This window comes from Pseudogymnoascus destructans (genome assembly GCF_001641265.1).
Source record: "Pseudogymnoascus destructans isolate 20631-21 unplaced genomic scaffold scaffold_13, whole genome shotgun sequence".
Classification (NCBI taxonomy): domain Eukaryota; kingdom Fungi; phylum Ascomycota; class Leotiomycetes; order Thelebolales; family Thelebolaceae; genus Pseudogymnoascus; species Pseudogymnoascus destructans.
The window spans coordinates 537716-554591 of record NW_020167532.1 but is presented as its reverse complement, the minus strand read 5'-3'; the positions used below and the strand labels follow the sequence as shown (position 1 = coordinate 554591).

The window sequence follows — 16876 nt, the reverse complement described above, 5'->3', positions numbered from 1 at the left end:
TTTCAATGGTTATTTAATCTTTTTTAATAAATCACTCATTCCAAAATTGTGCCAAAGAGAAAGATTATATTAGCTCCGACGCAGATATCAACTCTCAACTGTTCACACTCTCTCCCTTGACCCTCGAGCCGCACGAGTACCGCTAAAGCGTCAAACACATGCATTACATGCAACGTTCCCAATCCAGTCTCCCCAGAAAAAATGTTTGCTACAAAGGTGTATTTGCGTGTATCTTAACGTCAAATTCCCACCAGCATCTCCTAACACAACCACAACGCCATTTTATATAGACCGAACGCCCATCACATTCTGAGCCCAAACTGACAGTCCACCCCCCTAATCCAAATCCATTCCATTCTCCTCCTCCTCCCCACCCTCAACCAACTGCTTCCTCCTCGTCTGCATCTTCCCAAACACCTTCGCCCTGGGCGCCACCACCTCCTCCTCGACCTCCTCTCCCGCCGCCTCCAACGCCAACCTCTCGCTCCCCCTCATCTTCGGCAACAAGTGCGAGTTCTCCGCCACCAACTTGCGATCCGCCGCCTTGGCCCTCTCCTTGTTCCCCTCCATGCGCTTCTTGTAGAAGACCCGCTCGCGCTTCTGTCTGATCTCCGCGACGCGCGACATGGCCTTGAGCGTCGTGGCGACGAGGTCGCGGTTGTAGCGCACAGGGACGTTGCGGCGGGCCGCGAAGGTGAGGGTGCTGTCGACGACCATTTCTTTGCCGGCGGATTTGCGGAAGGCTTTGGTCCATTTGAGTTTGCGGGGGTTACGCTTCATTTTGAACTGGGCGGGAGGGGGTTAGTGGATGAGGTGACAAAAGGGGGGGAGGGGGGAGGGGGAGGAACATACGTTCTTGTGGCACTTGCTGCGGCAGAAACGGAAGAGTCGTGCATCGTTGCGGACGAAGGTGATGCCTTTGCTGGGGTAGCAAGGTTGCGAGCAGAAATAGCACGTCTCGATTCTTCACACAATAATCCGTTAGTCCTCGTCTTCTCAACCGCATTGCTAAATTCCATGAGATGCACATACCTCATCTTGGCGGTTGTGCGGAGTCGTTATTGTTGTGCAAGTTTCTTCGACTCTTGCAACTGCTCGCCTGCTTCTTCCAAACTTTCTTGCCAAAATTTGACGTTGGCGCGGGTAGCGATAGTGCGATAAAAGCAGGGATGTGCTTCCCGGGCCGACTGTGGCGCCGAGGTTCGCAAAATTGTAGATTGGCGCGGCTCCGATTATTTGCCGCCCGACGGAAGCAACTCGACACTCGGGACTCTACGATTCATTACTACGGGCAAAAGGCAGCAGTTGTGATTTATTCGGAAGAGCAGTGAAGGAATCGCATATTATACAACCATGGCTTCTGTTGTCGCAATCGGCGTCGGTGTCGCAGCCGCAGCGTTCCTGGTAAGCACAACACCTCGGACCAAACCATCAGGGGACCGGAAAACTAACACCCATTCTCCCAGGGACGAGCCGGACTCGTAGCGATGCGCAAATACCGCGGGGGCGCCGGAGCCGTCGGAGCGCTGGGGAAGGCATACTATAAAGGCGGGTTCGAGCCTAAGATGAACCGCAAGGAGGCGTCGCTGATTCTGCAGCTGAGGTGAGTTACCCCCTTCCTTCCTCCGACCGCTGTCGTGTGTGTGTGTGGGCAATTCTGATGATGGAGATAGCGAGCGCACCCTCACGAAGGATAAGATCAGGAAGAACCACCGCACGCTTATGATGTTGAATCACCCCGATCGGGGGGGGAGCCCGTACCTGGCTACGAAGGTTAATGAGGCGAAGGAGTTTTTGGAGAAGACGTCGTGAGCGGCCTGGGCGGAGGGGTGGCTTGTACTACTATATTGAAGCATCAGCGAGGCGTTTTTGTTCTGTTACTGTATTGTACGATTTTGGGAGCCGTCGGGTTAGATGGATGTATAAAAACTCTCCTCATATCATGGTACTATCAATGTAAAGAGTAGTCCGAGGTTGGAACACAAGACAGGAGTGGCATTATGTATAAAATATTTAGGGATCTTGTTATTAATGGTATAGCATTGCTAGGTATATGTAATTATATCCATATATTTGTTGTGTGTTATCCGCGTCAGATTATTCCAAGAAAAACACGCAAGCCTCCTTCGCAATCCACCCATCATAATGAGAGGAGTTAGTTGATTCAATCCCGTACATACATGTAAACAACCCCCCTTCCTTAGGTCAGACACCATTTTTTGAGCGTCAAAATACTTCATGAGCAAGCAAAAGCAAAATCCAGAACCATGCCACCAGAAACGACGGAGGAGATATTACAAGCAGATATATGCTGTCGATTACAACCCATCTCTTACATCACGCATACTCTATCCAAAGCGTATGCAGCCGCGACATAGATGATGGTTTAAGCCTTGGACGCACCGCCTCTGCGCTTGGGGTTGTTCTGGCCGGGTCTCTTCTTCGATGAAGGCTTCTTCTGCTCCTTCCCCTCGATGAACTTCAACAACTCATCGATGCTGCGGGAATCCATGCCCATAGCGTTGCGAGGGTCTCTACCCGACGACGCCTCGGCGGTCTGGCCGACCGGCGGCTGCGCCTGCGTCTGGCCTAGCGACATGCCGGGGGACATCTTGATGCCAGCGCGAATGCGGCGGGCCTGCACATCCTTCGCGTGTTTAGCGATAGACACAGCGTTCTGGGTGAGCTGCTCGAGCCAGCTCTCCGCCTCCTTGGTGTTCTTGTCCTCGGCGCCGAGCTCGGTCAGGAAGATGTTGTAGGACTCGCGCATGCGGTTCACGGAGGCCTTGGAGTCTTGATCGAGGGCAAGGGCCTGGGCGAGCTGGAAGAGCAGCGTGCCGGCGTTGATCGATTGCTTGCCGAAGACGCTTTCGCAGGTGTCGAGGGAGGCTTCGAACCAGAGGCGCGACTCGTGGTAGAGCTTGAGGTGCTGGAGCATGACGGCCGCGTTGTTGGTGGTGGTGATGGAGTCGGGGTGGTTTTGGCCGTAGATGATCTTCCAGAGCTGGAGGGCGTGCTTGATGTATGTCAATGCGAGCTTGGTCTCGCCGTTCGCGTGGCTGAAGAGACCGAGGTTGAGATAGCTGAGGAGAGTCTCGGCGGAGTCGACACCGAGGGTCCTCTCGGACACGATGACGGCCTTGCGGGCGAGTTCAACGGCAGCGTCCTTCTCTTCGAGCTGGTAGTAGAGCATGGACAAGGTGTTGTACACACGTGCTACTTCAGGATGCATGATGCCGTAGATCTGCTCGTGCAGGGAGAGAGACTCTAATAGGAGTTCCTGTCCGAGCTTCTTCTGGCCTTGCAGGATAGAAATGCGGCCAGCCTCGAGAGCCTCCTCAGCAAGAGCGCTCTTGGGCGAGGCCTCCTTGATGATGGGAACCACGTTCAGGACATCATCGGCGGAGAACGTCATTGGTGGACCTGCTGGAACTGACTTAGGTCCCGAAGGAGAATCGGAGCGGGTCTTCTTCTTCTTCTTGCTTGAAGTGGTGGTGCCCGTGCCGTTGGTGTTCTCCTTGGGCGCATCAGCAACCTTTGCATGCTTGGCATTTGCTGCTGCCTCCTTGGTGAAGAAGTAGTCCTTGGAGACGAGTTGGAAACCCATCTTCAGGGACACCTCACGGAGCATCTGGACAGGCTTGATGGCAGCAAACCAGTTCTCCTCAAGAGTGTACTTGTATCTCTTCAGCGTCTGGGCATCGATCTCCTTTCTTAATGACTCAGGGGTGACATCCTTGAACGAAAGATGCGTATCAGCGTACAGAGCCTTCAACGAAGCGTCAATCAGGGCAACTGGGCTCTCGTTCATGTCAGTGCCTAGGAGGCAGTTAAGAAGGTGAGCGATGCAAGCGCTGGTGAAAGGAATTGGCAAGTAGCGGAGGTAGTTGCCTGCGATGTGCTTGAAAGATCTGGAGATCATCTCCTGGACGGATAGAATCTTCAGTGCCTCAAGACGTCTGCCATCGGCCTGGCCAGCAAGCACTCCAAGGTATCTGATGTTGATACCGCGCTTGTGGAGGAGACGGCTGAGTGACTCGCCATCCATAGGGAAGCCAACATCGCCCTCCTTCAGGTCGCGGACAAGCTCAGGTAAGACGGTGTCTCGCAGGAACTTGCCGGCCGATCTGACCTCTTCCTCATCCTTGGCCCATTCGGCGATTTCTTCCTCGGTCTGAGGCTCCTGGCCGCTGAACACATCAGGGTTAAGGGAGAATGCGAAGTCGGTGATGTCAATTCTGTCCTTGTCGGAGTCGGCAGTCTTGGCCGCCTTTTCGGAGGTTTCGGCATCAGCCTCGCCCTCAGTGACCGGCTTCGTCGCATCCCCCCCTGCCTTGGCAGCCTGTCGCCTCTCCTCCAAGCGCTCGTTAACCCACGCCCTCATCTTGATCTTCCAGTATGCCTCCACCAATTCTGGGCGAAGGACGGTCATTCTGTGAGGGTAAGAAGCCTCGCCAGCTCCACCGTTCTGCTCTGGGCTGCTAATCGCAGTTCCGTTCTCCTCCATCCACTCAATATCCAAAGGAGTGACTCGGTACAAATCAAGGACATATTTCCTCCCGTCTGTGCCTAACAGACCCTTGGTCTCAACACTGCCTTCAAGCTCATGTCTCTTGCCAGCCTTATCCCACACAGCGTGCTTCTTGACCTTCAAGGCCTTGGACAGCTTCTCGAAAACAGAGACGAACTTCTCATCGGCAGCGATAACCTCCTTTCCATCAACTGCACCATAATCGATCTGGTTCTCTCCAGGGTCGCGTTGCTTGAAGATACCGGGAACAATGCTCTGGCCAACAAGGCGCTTTCCGAGGTAATCAATGACGACGGTACCAGGGGTGAAAAGGCCATCAATATCGAGCTGGTTAACCATACGGACACCCATGACATCCTTGCCAGTTGCAACTCTTGCTGCCTCGTCACCGCCCTCAGATGCGAAAGTGCCGACACCGTCAGCACCGAAGGAGAAGAAGACGTTGTTGTAAACGAATATTTGGGCGTCTCTGCTCTCAGTTGGGTTCAGGGGCGCAACCTCGCCTCTGGCGACTAACACCGCGCCGCGAGCAGCTGCGTCGTTGTAGTCGGCAAAAAGCTTCGAGGTAAGGCGTTCGCGAAACACTCTGTCTTGAGCGGTTTCCTTTGGCAGCTCTCTCGTGGATTGGAACTCCTCGTTCCAGTCTCTAAGAGTCTCGGTGTTCTCGATGCCCGAAATCAAGTAGCTCTCCTGAGAGCGGGTGAGATCAGACTGGTGTGTAGTGAGAGGGGACGATTCCGAAGGTACGATCCAGGGGCTTGCTGGGGTAGAGTTGGTGATCTGGAAGTTCGTAAGAGGCTCTTTTTGGTTGTTGTATTCTTGCAGCTTCTCGAACGCGGGTTCGAAGGAGGGGGACAGGTCCGAGATCAGCGCCAAAAGCGAATGCGCGGCGTGCGCCTTTGGTGCTGTTCTTGGAGTAGGGTCGAATCTGGCATTTGTCGACTTGTTGACGTAGAAGCCGGAGACGTGGGAGGTGATCTGATATTGCTCGCCCTCCAACGTAGTCGCTTGAAGGTATAGCAGGTGGCCCTTTTGGCGAAGGTGGTATGGTGGGGGGTTCCAGGGCGATAGGCCGACCATTTTGATTGTCTTAGGATGCGACTCCTGAGTAGCTGGGAGCAAAGTTGATAATGTTCCTGCCGCTTGGAAGTCGTAATCTGCCAATGGGTGAGCAGCACCGTTGGGTTGAGCTACCGCTTCCTCGCCAGATGCTGGGGCCTCCGACTCCGTAACGGAATCGTAAAGAGACAGGCCCGACAAGATACCTTGTAGGGTATCTGTTCGGTCACCAGCCGCACCAATAAGTTCGCGGACACGGATAACGTGTATGCGCGCTTCCTTCTCCGTATATGGGTCCTCCACAAGCTTCAATTCCGACTCGGGAACGAGATCCTTCACATCGGAAAGTTGGATGAAGTCGTTGATTCGTTCTCCGTTGTGCTCCAAATGGAAGCAAGAATATTGGAACGTATCTGGCAGCTCAATCACAGATTGTCGGACATCATGGACTTGCTCTTGTGATGACACCTTCGATTTCGTCAGTTGGTTCCAGATTGATATTCCCCGGGGTTATTACCATAAGCTGCATCTTGTGTGGCTTGTGGGGTAGTTTGACTGTCAGGGAGAAGATAGCTGCCCATTGCATCAGTTAAATGTTTTCGTTCCAAGCAGCAGATGCCAGTTTCCAGCAAGCTCCTTTAGAGGGTCATACTCTCAGCACCCTGATCTAACTCTTCCTCTCCTTCTTGGGCCTCGCCGTTGGCTGTCGTATGACTCTCGGTGACGGCATTTTCTGGCTCTGCAACTACCTCTTGAGCGAGGGCTATGAGGTAGACGTTAGCAGCTGCTTATGTCCGACAATCTGGGGGTGGCGATGGGCAGAGGTAGTTGGGGTTTCTGGGGTCAATAGTTCGGGGATCACGTACCAGGAGAGTGGCCCTTTGTGTCATTAGATTCAGCCATGGTTGACCAGAGACAGAACTATGCAATTCAAATAAGACGGCAATAAATCAATTACCAGGCAAATCGTAAAAGAATTGAAAAATATAATGCGTATAATACAGCAAAAGAAAATGGTTTGGGAAGCTGGTAAATACTATGTCGAATCCAACGACATGGAACCTCGAGAGTAAAAAAAATGTTGCCGTTTGTTTCCGTTCCCGCGGCACTTGCGGGCGGGCCATCGGCTCACAAGGCCGCAGCCTCGTCTGTTTTGAGCTGCATGTAAACAATGATCATCGATAATCCCATGTTTTCCCATACCAATACGAGTCTTTAGCATCAATGCATTTCAAATTTTGCTAGTTTTGGATAATATATGGCATGCTTTGAATAGCGCTTTATATATATCTTCTCATTAATCCAGCATTCTGTACAAATTCAGTGCGGTAAGTTCAATCCCAATGTCTTGTTGACATGACGACACTGACTGGGAATAGGAGAGGGGAACATAGTATCAAGTCATGATAGGCAACTCTTACAGCTTTACACCGGTGCGGCGACGAAAGGCGGAGTTTGAAGATATTGATCCAGATGCAGATTCCAAGCATTGGACTGCCACACGCTGCAATCGCCTTCTCCGGTCCCTACAATCCAGAATAGAGCTATTGAAGAAAGACGCCGCACAGTTTATACCCACTGCTCAATCAACAGAGCCTTCGAATAGCACTATCGCAACTGATAACTTGGGAAAACGAAATAACGGCGCCCTGCACAGCGACAGCCGTGGCGACGATGGCGCAAAGCCGAAGAAGAGAGTCCGAGTAACCTATGGAGGAAGGTCTCGCCAAAAAGACGAGGCAGGACGAAGCGCTTCCGGCCAAGGGGCAAAACCGCCACCCCTTAAGCGTGGACTGCCCGCAATAACGAGACCTCCAGGAGAGATTTCGGTGGAAACACCAATCCTCACTAGAATCCGGCCTGACGATGGCATGACACGTGCGTCAGCAGTTAAAGTGTATGGCCTGGGAGGCCCAGCCAGGAAAGAGGGAGCCAAAGGCCGGAATACTCGCTTTGCATCGTCAGTTCCTGGGATATCCAATTTTCGATCGAGTACTTCTCTTAAGCAATTGCAATCGGCGATGAGTCCTAAGACGTACACGTTATATATTGGGATTTACAACGCTTTGGAATCCCTATTACGAACCACAGGACAATCTTACGTGCAGGCACCAGAACGCTCAAATTCGCTGTTTTCTTTATGTCTCCGCAATGTACACCAACGCATCCAGCTTGAAGAGGACTGGGAGGCGATAGATGCAAAGACGGCAGGGCTCAAGTCCACGCTGAAACGAGGTATCTCTGGCGAGATATACGCCCAACTGGAGGATATTGGAACTTCGGAGAATGGCTGGAAACATTTGCGCACTGTTGTGAGAGAGCATGGTGTGCATATTGTTGCCGATGCGATTTCGAGTGGCTTGGTTAACCAGGTATTCGGGGAAGCTTTGGTCATGCTGTGCTCGCAGATGGGCTCCTATCGAGAGGCGGAAGTGCTACTGGATGCCTTGTTGCTCACGATGCCAGACAGCGAGCCAGCCACGCCGTATAGTAGAATTGCGGATATCCAGGAGCTGGCGCCATTATTGGCACTGGAAAAGTACGTCGTCCATACAGGCCGAATGCCGGAATACTTTCGAATGATGACGGATATATTTGGGGGTGGAATCGTCGCAATTCAGTGGCTTGCGACTAAAGAGCTTTGTGGCTTGTGGACAAGAGTCTTTCGTGCTATTTCAGCTGAACCTGCTTGCCAGAATGCGACTGAGTTCCTCCAAGAAATCCTTCCGCTAATGCTGAATGCATCGGCCGGGCAATCGAAGAGGGACAACACAAGAGTATCGGTGGCAATAGGCACGACATTCTCCAGCGTCCTGGCCACTCTTTCTGCAGTTGTGATCCTGGATGAAGCCTCAACCGAGTCAGACGAAAATTCAATTACTGAGCGCGGGAGGAATGTTATCAATATCCTCCGGCATCTTCACATAGAATATTCGATACCACCGACTGAACTCAGAGGCCAAGTTAGTCTAGTATTCCTAGCGAATCTTTTCGCAACGCCTCTGAGGGATGCTGGAGAGGAGCGCTGCGAACAGCTTATTCGACTATTACAACAAGCCTGCCAGGGCTCTCGCGGCGTCATCGACCCGGAGATAGCAGAGTTTATGTGTTCCGTGGCGCGATGTTGTGGCAGAGGTCTATCAGGGACTGGCTTGGAGCATTTCAAGCGCTTTTCTCTACTCGCTGAGGCGTGCATATCAACTGGTGGCGACAAAAAACGGCATCTGCTACAGAATATTATAGTTTCGAGCGCATACGTATTCTCTCAACAGGTCCCGATCGCAGCACACTTGGACTACGCGGACGATATTCGCGCCAAATTTCAGATACATCCTGAGTTGGGACAAGGGAAGTTACTGGGCAAGCCTACAGCCGCCTTCCGGTGGGAAGAGGGCATCAGTGAGTGGGTGGCGCCAACGCCAGCGATTAAACAGACCAGACATGCTGTCGATCCGATTCGGTGGGAAGACTCCGAGGTTGAGTCACCTGTGTCATTTCGAAGGCTTCAGAAGCTTCGGGCTCCTTCATTCCCAGCCAAGAGAGAGAATGCCGTCGGTCAACGAATGGCGGCCCGGGTTTCCGACTTGATCCCTTCCAGTCCTAGCACCTACCGGAGCGATGGCACGGGGTATGACGAGAGAGACACGATATTCTCCGACATGACCCCTCCCCCGAGGATAGCATCTGTTTTTACTAGAAAAAGCACCGCGCTTAGCAAGCCTACGGGGAGCAAAAAACTGGGGAAAGTTGGATCTGGGTCTGTCCAACACGGCCACGGCTGGAGCGTCTACGGGGAGGCCAATGCCGCCAATGCCACCAATGCCGGGGAGGATACAGATGAGGAGGATGAGCTTAGCGTGTTCTACGTCCTACCTGACGAGAGAATACCGGTCATGACAGAGGCTCAAAAGAACAGCAGGCTCAGTATTGGTAGCCACGGCCGCCATTCGGGTATCCTGAGCAATGGGAAGGCGTCTCGGCAGATGGCCGAAGACGACGATTTCAGTGGCGACGAACTTAGCTTTTGAGGATCCGAGTCGAGGCTCAAAAGTATTGGTAGAGATGGAAGAGAGAAAACAAAAGTACAAGAGCAGTACAGTATGGGTACTAGTGCAAAGAATATAGTCATTTTTTCTTCACTCGCTTCAAAGTTCCAAGGCGGCATTTTGCATCCGCCACGATTACGAAAACACTTGGCGCACACAATGTATATGTGGGACGTCTCGTGTGGGGGGCAGCATACGGACGCACGTACTCGTCATTTCTGTCCACTCGATCATGGACATGTGGGCGATGAGTTGGAGGTATGGGAATGTGAATGTGAATGTGAATGTGAATGTGAATGTGAATGTGAATGTGAATGTGAATGTGAATGTGAATGTGAATGTGAATGTGAATGGTGATGGGGGAATATGATGCTGTAAATGGGTAGAAATAGATGGGGATGGGCATACGTAGTACTCGTCATATCTGCGTTTGATATGGAGAGAGAGAGAGAGAGTAAGTACTTGATGGGGATTGACGGTACTGTACATGATGTTGGCCACTTACCGTCTTCTCCAGGAACCTACAGGAACCTAGAAAATTAGCCACAGTGTACTACTCTCCCTACTAAGACCCTCACTTCCCCCCTATGCCTTGCCGCCGCCTCCTTCTCTCCTCTTTCAACACCAACCCTTCTCGTCGATAGACGACGACAAAACCGACTTTCTCTTCTTTTGCAACGCTTCGGATCTACTCGAATCTTCGACCGAGACTCGACAATTCCGCTCTTCTTCGTTGATTCATTATTCGCTCTTTCGATCCATTCGCGATATCTATCCCCAAACGATAACGACCTGAGACTCATTCACTCGGCGCTTGACTGTTAAGCTGGGCTTCGCTCGCGTCAATCAAGAACAAAAGAACAACAATCGTTACCCTCGACATTCCCGCGTCTTCTACGACACTCATTTGACTCGAACACTCGACCAAATCGCACATAGGATTCGTCCAACATCCCACGCATCGAAGGGAAACCCTTCGACAACCGTACTAGCTGCGAACCTGTCAGCTGCTGGCCATCGACAGGTTCTTACAGTTACTCGTCTTTCCCAGTTTTACCATCCTTACCGGCGAGTCCGAGTCGACAGAAACTTTTAAAACCACAACCATGTTCTCCTCAACATGGACAATGGGCGCTGCCCTATGCCTACTATTCCTTACCCAAGGCGCCAAAGCCGACGCGGCATCAGAGGCCATCCTCGTACAAGAGGCCGATAACGTGAGCGATCTCTTCCACAAGTTCATTTTCATAATCTGCGGTGTCGTGGCGGCGATATTCATAGTCTGGCGGGTCCTGATCCTCTCCGCCAAGTACATGCGTCAACTGGTGTGCCTCACAAACGAGAAGCAGCGCTACTTCCAAAGGCCGTACAAGAAGTATGCCAGCCTGAAGAAATACCTCCTCTACGCCCCGATATTCCACAAGAGGCACAACCGCGAGTTCCAGTTGTCGACGGCGATGAACATGGGCGTGCTGCCGACGCGGTTCCAACTGCTCGCCTTGACCGCGTATGTCGGTACTAACATTGCATTCTGCTTGGCCAGAATTCACTGGGACCAGCCACTATCCGTTGTCTCCATCGAGATAAGACATCGATCCGGCATTCTAGCTGTTGTCAACATGGTCCCACTCTTCGTCATGTCCACCAGGAATAACCCGCTTATACACTGGCTCGATATCTCCTTCGACACGTTCAACCTACTGCACCGCTGCTTCGGTCGTAGCTGGGTTGCGGGGGAGCGGGATGATGATATTCGGCGTCGTCGTGAGTTCTTACTTCCCTTCTATATGCCCACTGGCAAAGCGAAGAAAAATGCTAATCATTTGCAGGGTGCTGGTGCGATGGTTGCCATTACGATCCAGTCATTATCATTCGTCAGACACGCCTTTTACGAGACATTCAAGTATCTCCATATCATGCTAGCAATCTCAGTACTAGTTGGCATCTGGTACCATCTTAAGCTAGCCGGGTTGCACCAAACTAAATACCTTATCGTCGCCATCGTCATCTGGGCGTTGGAGCGTACGGTCAGGGTCCTCATAGTAGTCTACCGCAATATGGGAAGGGGCGGAACCAAGGCCCTATTGGAAGCCTTGCCCGGAAACGCCGTTCGCGTCACCCTCGATGTCGCCCGCCCCTGGACCTTCACACCTGGACAGCACGCCTACCTCTACATGCCCTCCATCGGCGCATTTACATCCCATCCCTTCTCCGTGGCCTGGAGCCAAGAAGAGGAAGACCAGCTCGCAGGAGATGGACTCGCCGGCAACAACAGGCAAGACGTCCTCGCCATCCGCAAGACAACCATGTCCTTCGTCATCCGTGCCCGTACCGGCTTCACCAACACGTTATTACAAAAGGCCGAAGCAGCTCCTGAAGGCAAGATGTTCACAAGGTGTTTCGTTGAAGGCCCCTACGGCGGAGCGCACCTCATGCGCTCCTACGGCACCGTCGTCCTCTTCGCCGGCGGAATCGGCATCACGCACCAAGTTCCCCACGTGCGTGACCTGGTGACCGGGTACGCCAACGGCACCGTCGCCGCCCGCAAGGTCCTGCTGGTCTGGATCATCCAGAGCCCCGAGCATCTGGAGTGGATCCGGCCGTGGATGACGGAGATCCTGGCGATGGACAAGCGTCGCGATATCCTGCGGATCATGCTCTTCATCAGCCGTCCGCGGTCGACAAAGGAGATTCACAGCCCCTCGGCGACGGTGCAGATGTTCCCCGGTAGGCCGAACATCGAGACGCTGCTGGATATGGAGATCGAGAACCAAGTTGGCGCTATGGGTGTCTCGGTCTGCGGTAGCGGCTCGCTGAGTGACGATGTGAGGAGCGCTGCGAGGAGCCGCCAGCATAAGTCGAACATCGACTTTGTGGAGGAAGCATTCACATGGTAGTATATGACGGGGGTTGTCGATAGGTCTTCTGATTGTATATATATTTTTGCTGGGCGGTCTGCTTGAAAGATTTTTGCCCGGGGAGGAAAAATCTACCAACGCTTTAGAGACAGCTTGATGATCTGATTTAGCGTTTTTTTGCGCGGTGGGATAGCCGCTGGGATTATATGGGATGGGACGGGTGTACGGGGGGTGCATGGGTCACAGGACAATGGTGAGGATGTTCTGGAGTTTTATTTGGGATGGTTCCGTGTGTGGTTCCGCATGTATATGGGTGTATGGTGTGTTATATACTGGCTACAGTGCTAGATTGCATTCATTTGGATTCTTCTACGCGTAACCCGTCCTGTTCAAATGAGTCAACATGACTGTATAATGGTCGATATGTTGGAAATTATGGCTGAGATGAAGGCATTCAGTGACTCAAGACTGTGGTTTTCGTCATGTCCTTGCAATTAGCTAGCTACTTAGTTACATATAGAACATAGAGAAATCATATCAGCTTATGTGTCGTAGTATCAATTCTCACCGGTTGTGTCATCCGAACCTATCCAATCCGTAGAGTGCACTGAGCACCATCCTGATAAGATAACATCAACAGTGACATGAGACCATTTCCTAGTCAAATGTCCAGCCTGTCGTACTTTCTGCTATAAAAAACCAAATTGAATAAATATTTAAACCCCCTTTCCCATTTCCAAAAACATTTTGTCCCGAAAAAACCGGAGCCTTTCATGAGGCTGTAACAGTATCGTCGGTAACTTACCTGACTTGGGCCATTCCACGCCATCGACCCCACCTCAGCTGACCACTCCTGCACCTTCGTGAACCCAGCCTTCGTTCCATCCTCCTGTCCATCGAACAAGCAAACCGAAACAACATCAGACCTGTCACTTCGACCTTTCCGACAAACGCGCCCTTACCCAACTCACCCCCAAGGGGACTTTCAGGGACCGAGAACTATTCAACAGACACCGCGACAACCGTGGAGGTGCGTCGGAGAATCGCCTGCCACTATTCAGCTTGATTCAAGGCTACGACGACTGCCTCGAGGATTACGGAAGATCGATAAGCTCGCGATTCAGAAGGAGTGAACTAGAAAGCTCGCCCAGGAGCTAGAGCTTCTTCCCAGATACCACACCGCAGAGAAACACACCGAACAGCAAGCGCTCCACTCGACGAGCCAAACCGCTGCCATGGGTTTGGTATACAACGACTACCTCTCCAGCGACAAGATCTACGGCTGCAAGAACTGCAAAACCCATCTCTCCAAGCACGAGAGCCTCGTTAGCCGGGTACTTTCCCCCCTTCCCTGCCCCCTCCTCCCCGTCCCAGTCCCCCTATCCCTCCCTACCTACGCGGTCAGAAGCTAACAGCCCCTGCCCCCCCAGAGCTTCCGCGGCCAAGTAGGCAAAGGCTACCTCTTCAACTTCGTCGTCAACTACGTCCCCGGCGAAGCGCTCGAGCGCAACATGACGACCGGGAAACACGTCGTGAGGGATATTACGTGTCGGCAGTGCAGGACGACGGTGGGGTGGAAGTATGATAAGGCGTATGAGGCGAGCGAGAAGTATAAGGAGGGGATGTTTATTTTGGAGGCGGAGCTGTTGTGTAATGTCACTTAGGCGGGGTATGGAGGAATGAGGGGATGAAGGGGGGATGGCCTGATGGGGGAATCGTTGCGAGGAGAGCGTTTGGGGGGGTTGGGTTGGGGTCTGCGGGGTTTGGGAGGGCGTATTGGGATGGTGGGGGAGGGAGGGGGGGTGCTTGGGTTCCTGGGTATCGATATGGGATGGGATGGGGTATTTGGATTTGCTGGAGTAGGATGAGAGCTGATTCATTGATGTTTGCTTGGGGTATCTTTTAACACACTCCGCTGGGACGGGGCGATGGGCTTTAGTTGTAACAGGTAGTTAGCTAGCGATGATATTTTTTCTTCGTATGAATATCATCTCCGTCATCCTGTAGGGTAGCCTTATAATTACCAAGTCTCAAAGCACCCAGCGGCCAATTTTTCTCACACCACGTTTACCCGCCGAGCCCTCAGAGGTTCCGAGAATGGGCACCTTCAGTTGTGTCCCATACAGCCGCTCTCCTGTCGATGATAGAGCCTCAGCCCCGCAACCCGGCCCCGATAACCAACTTAGCTCAGCGACCGCGGCCATCGGACGTCACGAACTATCAGTGTTCCGTTCCGCGGCGAAGGATTATCTAACTGTTTGTCAAAGAAACACTCCTTTATGTTACTCCTCTCGCCTCTCTTGTGGAAATATTACAGACTCTGAGATAGCCTCATTTGCCAACGATGTCGCCGAATACTATGAAAGCTGTGGTGTTTGATGGGCCGCATAAGGTTTCCTTGCAGGATAGGCCAGTTCCCGAGGTCCAGGCGCCAACGGATATCGTGGTTACGGTTTCGTATACTGCCCTTTGCGGGTCGTAAGTGCTATTTTTAAAGAGGCGGATTAGGAGATGGGGGATTGACTGGGATATAGGGAGCTACATGTGTTTCGTGGTCACCAACCCAGCCCTACAGGTGAGTTGTCTGGTTGGAATTTGGTGGGCTGCTTGTTCTAACAAGGTGGCATGTAGGCTTTATCATGGGACATGAGTTCACGGGTGTAGTCAAAGAGGTAGGCAGCGAAGTTAAAACAGTCAAGGTAGGCGACAAGGTCGTCGCACCCTTTACGATATCTTGGTGAGTATAGGAAGTCCATTGCATTGCTCAAGCCGTCTAACCTAAAGGATAAAAGCTCAGAATGCTTCTACTGCAAAAACGGCTTCTCATCCCGCTGCGAGGAATCGCTCCTCTTCGGCTCCGCAGCCCTGGACGGCGCACAGGCAGAGTACGTCAGAGTTCCCTACGCAGACGGCACGGTCGTCAAAGCTCCCGCAGAGATCGACGACAAGGTTCTCGTCATGATGGCTGACATCTTCCCAACCGGCTTCTTCGGCGCCTCCAACGCTTTCAAGAACCTCACTCCCGAGCAGGTCGCTGAGTCGACAGCTGTGGTTATCGGGTGCGGACCCGTGGGTCTCTGTGCTATTATCGCGGTGGCGAGCTTTGGACCGAAGCATATCTTTGCTGTGGATGGTGTTGAGAGCCGTCTTGAGCTCGCGAGGGGGCTGGGTGCTGAGCCGTTGAATTTTATGACTGATAAGGAGGGGATGCATGAGAAGATCAAGGCTGCGACGGGCGGACGGGGCGCGGATGTTGTGATTGAGGTTGTTGGGCTGACGCCGGCGTTGAAGACGGGCTTTGATCTCTTGAGGCCGTGGGGTACGATTAGTAGCATTGGGGTGCATAATGCTGAGGTATTCCCGCCCGTCTCCTCAAAGTGAGAGGCCTGCTAATGCGATTCTTCCTAGATTCCGTGGAATGGCAACCAAGCTTATGGAAAGAACTTGACTGTCCAGATGGGGAGATGCCCTGTCCGGTCTATCTTCCCGGAAGCTCTTAAGCTGCTCCAAAAGAAGCAGCACCTTCTTGGGTGAGTCGAGATACCCATTCGAGCCCAGGCGATACTGACTGACTGCAGGTTCATGTTCGACAAAATTATGCCCTTATCGGATGCCGTAGAGGGGTATGAAATTTTCGACAAGATGCAGGCGCAGAAGGTTGTATTCAAGGTGGCATCCGCCGAGTAAAGATCGTGGAGATTGGCCGTTTGGAACGGATATAGTTCGTCAAATGTAATCGTTGCACCTTTGCGAGTAGTTCAATTTTGCCGTGGCTTGACGATCCCATCGTGCACAATGTAGTAGACGACTGTGCTGTCATCGTGCAGAGTGGCCAGCAGCAGTCTCTTCTGCCTATTCTTGCCCCGCCAGCCTGCTCCAACCTCGTCCTCGTCCTGCTCCAGTGTGTCTGTGCTTCCGGGTGGCACAGTCTCTATAGCGTCAAAAACCTCCGCAAACTTCTTTAAGCTCCACTTCTCGTTGATGTGTGTTGGGAGGACCCATTCCGGCTCCGGACTAGGAGGAATCGACTGCCCGGTCTTGTGCTCAGCTTTCAGGATCTCGGCTTGTTCATCGGGGTGCACGTAGGCCCGAGCTGGAGGTATCCCGTATACGAGAGGCCTGGGAAGAGTGGAGCCTGTAATGGTCGACGTTGTTTGGATTGCGAGTTCAGTCCATTCGTGTTGATATTGAAGGTTGTAGAGCACAGTCGCAGCTAGCTGGTGAAGGTGAGCGGGAATGCCGCTGGTCTTGGACTGTTGGCTTGCGGCGGTGAGCAGAGCCTGTACAGCGGACTCAGCAGGAGGCCCATTGTCGGAGGTCGCCATGGTGTGGTTGAGGCCTTTGGATTTGTTGGTGATGACCTGAATAGTTAGATAACAGAT

The 16876-nt window shown here is 52.5% G+C and overlaps 8 protein-coding genes across 8 annotated transcripts; 5 read left to right on the top strand and 3 right to left on the bottom strand.

Annotated features, from left to right (window-relative positions):
- Positions 1–34: 34 nt before the first annotated feature.
- Positions 35–1405, bottom strand: RLP24 (ATPase-activating ribosome biosynthesis protein). Its single transcript, XM_024468992.1, has 3 exons — positions 1033–1405; positions 853–964; positions 35–786 (listed from the first exon to the last, which is right to left on the bottom strand). Exons 1-3 carry the CDS (start codon positions 1035–1037, stop codon positions 337–339), a joined length of 567 nt encoding a protein of 188 aa, XP_024323415.1. The 5' UTR covers positions 1038–1405; the 3' UTR covers positions 35–336.
- PAM18 (mitochondrial import inner membrane translocase subunit TIM14) lies at positions 1354–2034 on the top strand (the record flags this gene model as incomplete). The annotated part of the gene is made up of 3 exons (XM_024468991.1): positions 1354–1404; positions 1467–1603; positions 1674–2034. The coding sequence occupies 3 exons, from the start codon at positions 1354–1356 to the stop codon at positions 1810–1812; spliced, it is 327 nt and encodes a 108-aa protein (XP_024323261.1). The 3' UTR covers positions 1813–2034.
- CLU1 (intracellular distribution of mitochondria) lies at positions 2022–6765 on the bottom strand. Its single transcript, XM_024468990.1, has 4 exons — positions 6457–6765; positions 6243–6353; positions 6108–6163; positions 2022–6058 (listed from the first exon to the last, which is right to left on the bottom strand). Exons 1-4 carry the CDS (start codon positions 6491–6493, stop codon positions 2387–2389), a joined length of 3876 nt encoding a protein of 1291 aa, XP_024323262.1. The 5' UTR covers positions 6494–6765; the 3' UTR covers positions 2022–2386.
- On the top strand, positions 6766–9989 carry VC83_05367 (uncharacterized protein). The gene is made up of 2 exons (XM_024468989.1): positions 6766–6918; positions 6970–9989. The coding sequence occupies exon 2, from the start codon at positions 6994–6996 to the stop codon at positions 9616–9618; it is 2625 nt and encodes an 874-aa protein (XP_024323267.1). The 5' UTR covers positions 6766–6918; positions 6970–6993; the 3' UTR covers positions 9619–9989.
- Positions 9990–11379: 1390 nt separating this feature from the next.
- VC83_05366 (uncharacterized protein) lies at positions 11380–12533 on the top strand (the record flags this gene model as incomplete). Its single annotated transcript, XM_024468988.1, has 2 exons — positions 11380–11400; positions 11466–12533. The coding sequence occupies 2 exons, from the start codon at positions 11380–11382 to the stop codon at positions 12531–12533; spliced, it is 1089 nt and encodes a 362-aa protein (XP_024323268.1).
- Positions 12534–13729: 1196 nt separating this feature from the next.
- Positions 13730–14158, top strand: VC83_05365 (uncharacterized protein; the record flags this gene model as incomplete). The annotated part of the gene is made up of 2 exons (XM_024468987.1): positions 13730–13828; positions 13925–14158. 2 exons carry the CDS (start codon positions 13730–13732, stop codon positions 14156–14158), a joined length of 333 nt encoding a protein of 110 aa, XP_024323269.1.
- A 571-nt stretch (positions 14159–14729) lies between these two features.
- On the top strand, positions 14730–16869 carry VC83_05364 (uncharacterized protein). The gene is made up of 4 exons (XM_024468986.1): positions 14730–14972; positions 15029–15069; positions 15126–15231; positions 15287–16869. Exons 1-4 carry the CDS (start codon positions 14839–14841, stop codon positions 15873–15875), a joined length of 870 nt encoding a protein of 289 aa, XP_024323270.1. The 5' UTR covers positions 14730–14838; the 3' UTR covers positions 15876–16869.
- On the bottom strand, positions 16253–16819 carry VC83_05363 (uncharacterized protein; the record flags this gene model as incomplete). Its single annotated transcript, XM_024468985.1, has 1 exon — positions 16253–16819. One exon carries the CDS (start codon positions 16817–16819, stop codon positions 16253–16255), a length of 567 nt encoding a protein of 188 aa, XP_024323263.1.
- Positions 16870–16876: the final 7 nt, after the last annotated feature.